At 46.6% G+C, this 5,219-nt stretch overlaps 1 protein-coding gene across 3 annotated transcripts; it reads left to right on the top strand.

The window, feature by feature from the left end:
- The first annotated feature begins 681 nt into the window (after window positions 1-681).
- On the top strand, window positions 682-4,817 carry LOC123145984 (uncharacterized). Of its 3 annotated transcripts, none has more exons than XM_044565537.1 (5): window positions 682-798; window positions 971-1,107; window positions 1,975-2,123; window positions 2,234-4,026; window positions 4,165-4,817. In XM_044565537.1, the coding sequence occupies exons 4-5, from the start codon at window positions 2,314-2,316 to the stop codon at window positions 4,447-4,449; spliced, it is 1,998 nt and encodes a 665-aa protein (XP_044421472.1). In that variant the 5' UTR covers window positions 682-798; window positions 971-1,107; window positions 1,975-2,123; window positions 2,234-2,313; the 3' UTR covers window positions 4,450-4,817. The 3 variants fall into 3 exon arrangements, with proteins under 3 accessions (XP_044421472.1, XP_044421474.1, XP_044421473.1); XM_044565539.1 differs by having other exon boundaries at window positions 2,282-4,026; XM_044565538.1 differs by having other exon boundaries at window positions 710-803.
- Window positions 4,818-5,219: the final 402 nt, after the last annotated feature.

Below are 5,219 nucleotides of genomic sequence, written 5' to 3' on the forward strand. Positions count from 1 at the left end.
TTGACTGAAAATAAATGGAGGATTGGGAAGAGAATACCTCAAGCAACTCGGGGATGCTCCGATCTACTCGTTTTGATGATCAAAATAGTAGATCAGGGGGAGATTTGGTGAAGAAGAGGGAGGGGGCGGCCGCCAGTTCGTCCCTGGAAGAACTGCCCGACCGGGGCTGCGAGTGGGCTGGGTTAGGCCCCCGTGGCCCGGCGCACATTACTTAATACAGTCCAGAAACGCCAGGGACATTGGCGTTTCACACGTGCCACGTCAGAAAACAGCGGGTTCGGACCGACTGTGGGCCAGGGCAGAAACGCAAGCTACCACGGTGTTTCCGTGTTGACCAGGAACGCTAGCTTGCTCGGCGTTTCAGTGTTGGTTGGAAACGCCGCGGGCTATGGCGTTTCTAAAAAGGTCAAATCGCGAAATACTTTCACGTCGAGTTCAGTTTGTGACTATAAACGTTGACAAGGTCAAAACAGTGATTTCGGCCGAGGGAGAACAGGTAGATTAGATAGCTGCTGGACCAGCGCCAACCCTCCCTCCACATCGAGGATTAGCAGGCCGGAGCAAATAGAGGAAACAGATGCAGCATTGACCAGCTCAGAACCCCACTGACCGGAGGGGTCCGCCTCGTAAAAAAAAGAAAACACTCGAGCTCTCCCATTGCCTCCAATTCCCGGGAGCTAAGTTAGAGCCAGGACCGACGACCACAGCGAACGGACGGAGAAGCAAAGACCAAACGCCCCAAACACTTGCAGGTCAACGAGGAGGCGTCCCTCCCTCCCAGGGAGCTTAGAGTTTGAGGTGAGGTGATGTTTCCTCTCCCTCTGCTCCTAATCTAGCCAGATCGACCACGCCGCCAGCAACGGGAACATGTGCAGCCGCCGGATCCTCAACTCTCACTCTCCCCTGCTGTTAATCCCTAGCTAGATTTTTTCCCATGATCTTAATGCCCCCATCTGATTTTGGCTTGCAGGTCAAACCCTTGGTGGGGCTGTGCTTCCGCTGCTCCAGCTCCAAGTCGCCGGAGTTGGCGGCCGCGCGCGGTGCCGCCGAGAGATGCAGAGTTTAGTCCCAGTGTGTCGCTGTGGATTAGATCGAACGTGTGTGCAGGTCAGTGGTGTCTCCCTCTCTTCTCCCTAACTAATTTTCTGATGCTCAAGTTTCAGATTTAGTAAATTGATTTAGTCTCATGTGCATGTGTGTGTACTCAACAAGTTCACCCCTGCCATGTGCAATATCTTGCAGTGGTGTGTTTGTTGCTGCATAAATAACCTGATTCATTTTATTTTACTTATTTGAGGTTGTATCCCCTTTCTATCTTTCTTATACTGTTGCTTCTAGTGTTTTAAATAGTGGGCTATGGCAAATAGCGGCGGCTCTCCAAATCAGCTATAGCGAGGCTATAGCCCGCTGTTTCGCAAGGTTAGCGGGCTATGCCACATAGCGGCACCTGCTTAAACAATTAGTACAATCTTTGGTATAATAATAATAATAATAATAATAATAATAATAATAATAATACATAAGAATAGTCAATTAGTCAATCAGTACAGTCTATGTATGGAGAAGGGGTTGGGCAACCATACCAGCTGGGAGGAATGGAGTTCAGGTATTAAGCGGAGGGAGTACAGAGCAAGCACTGCCAAGGTTTCACACGTCTCCGTTCTTCCCCAAATAGCCAGACCAACAGCTTGTCTTCCTCCCACTGTCTTCATCTTTCTATCTGAAACCAACAAAGATCCAAGAAGAATAAGGGAAGATGGTGACCCTGAGAAATCATAGTAGATCCAAGGGGACAGGGTACAACAAGAAGCTAGCCTAATCTACGGTGTACAATTGTATTAATGTACTCTTTGAGGTGTACGAATAAAAAAAATATGTGAGTGATTATACTTGTTGAAGAAATCTGAGATGTGCTATTTAATTTATATGATCTTCATAATTGTATGACTAATAATAAAGTATGAGTCGTTACAGCTTCCGAGTTGCCGGCCGGTGATTAAGATTGCGGAGCTGGCCTAAGAGCTACCTTCCTTCCCTGCTCTGCCCGGACGCGACCCTTTCCGTTGTCATCGTCATCTAGCCGGTGCTGCCCGACCACCCGCCTCAGGCGCGGTGCTGCTCAGGTGATCTCTCTCTCTCTCTCTCTCTCTCTCTCTCTCTCTCTCTCTCTCTCTCTCTCTCTCTCTCTCTCTCTCTCTCTCTCTCAAATTCTTTTTTGCGCTCATGCAAGCAGATGATGCATACGTAAAGGTAGAATGCTTAATAAGATGGATTCGTCCAGAATTTGAGGGGCGCGATCGAGCAAGCAAATAAATGGCTGGTGGTGGGATCGTGCAGCTGTGGGCCAACTCGGGGATCCGAATCGTGGTCCTCCTCAGCTTCACATTTCAAGTTTTCCTCTTCTTCTGCGGTGGGATTCGTCGGCAGCGTAGAGCTGCCTCCCCTCTGCTGGCTGCCCTCCTGTGGTTGGTGTACCTTCTTGCTGACTCCACGGCGATCTACGCCCTTGGCTACCTGTCTCACTCCACTCCGCACAAGCTCGCGGCCTTCTGGGCGCCGCTTCTGTTGGTGCATTTGGGTGGTCCGGACAGCATCACCGCCTACACCATTGACGACAGCCGGCTCTGGCTTCGGCACCTGCTCACTCTTGTCGTGCAAACCCTGGGAGCTGCCTATGTCCTCTACAAGTATGTTACCAGTGCTGGGAGGTTGCTTCTGTCAGCCTCTGTCTTGATGTTCACCGTCGGTGTCCTCAAGTATGGCGAGAGGACATGGGCGCTGAGATGTGGCAGCTTGGAAGGCATCAAAAGCAGAATCAGATACAAGGAGGTTCCAGGTTCCAAATATTTTGGTGATACGGTGAAGAACAATTTGCTCAATCAGAAAGATGATAATGAGGAGGAACTTCTAATTTTAGCTCATTCCCTACTTGGACAATGCATGAAATGCTTTGCCGGTTCCTATGTTTGGCTTGTGGACTGTCCTCCTTGGGTATATCCTCTGGAAGAAGATGACACCGACCTATACAAGTTTGTTGAGATGCAGTTATCCCTCATGTATGATATCATGTACACAAAGGCTTGGGTGATCCACACATGGTACGGTTACTTCACCCGTGTCTTTTCTCTTGTCGCAACAATAGTCACCATACTGCTCTTCTCATTCAGCAACAAAAATGGTTATAGTAGGGTTGATGTTCGTATCACGTATTTTTTGTTAGCTGGGGCTGTAACCTTGGAGATCATATCAGTGCTGACAACTATAGGGTCGATATGGATGTGTGCCTGGCTGTGTAGCCTCAAAAGGACCCATCTGCTTGTAAATGTGCTAAAATTCCTTCGCCGTCTTGTCCGATCAGCAAGCAAGAGAAGGCACTCGATCTCCATTGGGCAGTATAATCTGTTACACTTTTGCACTCGTGACAAGAATGAGCTAGGCAGCAAAGCAGCAAAGAAGATGGGGCTCGACAAATGGTGGACAAGTCTACATTTCGTGTGCACCGCAGACATCTCGAAAACAAGTCTTCCGGTGCTGCTTTTGGAAACCAAGACCAAATTAGACCCTGAGTACTCAAAAGGCATCCAAATACTGGAGAGGAGCGGATTACGCAAGGAACAAGCTGGATGGAGTCACTGGAGTTTGAGTTTGAACCTTGACTTTGGAAAGAGCCTCCTCATCTGGCACCTTGCAACTGATGTCTACCTTATTAGATCCAAGGAGGTTGGACGTCAAGAAAATCTAGCTAAAACAGTCCAGATGTTGTCCAATTACATGATGTTCCTGCTAGTGACCAAGCCCGACATGCTACCTGGCTATATTGATAAAACCTGGCTTGAGCGCACCCGCGACTCCTTGGAGGAGGACTGGTTGTCTGAGGACCAAGAAAATACAGAATCGCCCAAGAAATGGTGGGGCATGTTGAAGAAACAATTCCGCAACGATGGACCCAATGGTTCCAGGATCCAACAGATAGAGCAGCTTGCTTCAAATTTTCATAGCAGGTTCCTCAGTGATCACGAGGGAAAGGTAAGGTCATTAACTTTATTCTACTCAGATTCTAATATGTTTGGTAAAATTTAAAATTGTACCGTCTTCATTTAAAAAAATATTTCAACCGCTTACATATATCTGTTTATTTGGCCTTTATATGTTTGATTGTTTTAGTGGGAGTACGCCCCCCCTAAACACGAAGAAGCAGGTCCACAAAAACACTATTGGGCTGCTGATGTGCATGCAACAGAACTTGCAGCGGAGTTTCTCCATTTGGAATCGAGCGTACCCAACTTGTTGCAAGTAATTATTCAGGTGTGGCTGGAAATGTTGTTCTATGCTGCCGGGCGCTGCGGCCCGGAATCCCATGCTCGTCAGCTTAGCAGGGGCGGCGAATTCATTACGGTTGTGTGGCTTCTCACTCAACACTTCAATCCCGACTATCTAGATAATGTTTGATGCCGCCGGCTTCCAGCAGGGGTCTCATCCCGACCATCTAATTGATATTGCCGGCCGGCTTCGAATGAAGGTCTCATCCCACCAAACATCATGTCGCTGAAGTACTAAGAAAGAGTATAAGGAGTCGCCTCATTCATCTGTACTATGGACTGTAATAAGATCGATGCTGGATTATGCATTGTTTAGAATCCAGATTGTATACGTTTGTTACTTACCTTGTCGTATATGTTGAAATTAACAGGCCTGTAGCCTAGTGGTTGCGGCGACCTTAGTAGCACCCGAGGTCCTGGGTTCGACTCCCGGTGGGAGCAGATTTAATAAAAAGGACTGTGGGGCTGTTGCTCTACAGTAAATAGTCAAAAAAAATTTATGCCCTATAGAGGTAATAATATTATATTATTATATTTTCATATTCATAATTAAGAGTTTATATTCTATTCTCTAACTACTATGATCCTGAAGTATTCGATTCAGTGGAAAAAAACTCATATACACGTGTGGAATGATATGCGGTAAAATTAGGTTCCTAGTTTTGTCTATAAGATTGGCTCAAGTATTGTTGTTCATCACGGTTTTCGGATCTTACGATATCGTTAAGTGTAATGATAGTCATAAAACAACATTGAGAATATTTAAAAGAACGATCATATTGAATCGACCCAAACTTGTGTATTATACTTCGAGATAATATCGTCTAAAGTCAATTGTTATAACATGGAGTGTTAACATGTGTTTTAGTTCCTTAGGCCATGAGAATATTCTAGTCACTT

The sequence above is a fragment of the Triticum aestivum genome, chromosome 6D (genome assembly GCF_018294505.1).
Source record: "Triticum aestivum cultivar Chinese Spring chromosome 6D, IWGSC CS RefSeq v2.1, whole genome shotgun sequence".
In the NCBI taxonomy this organism is placed as follows: domain Eukaryota; kingdom Viridiplantae; phylum Streptophyta; class Magnoliopsida; order Poales; family Poaceae; genus Triticum; species Triticum aestivum.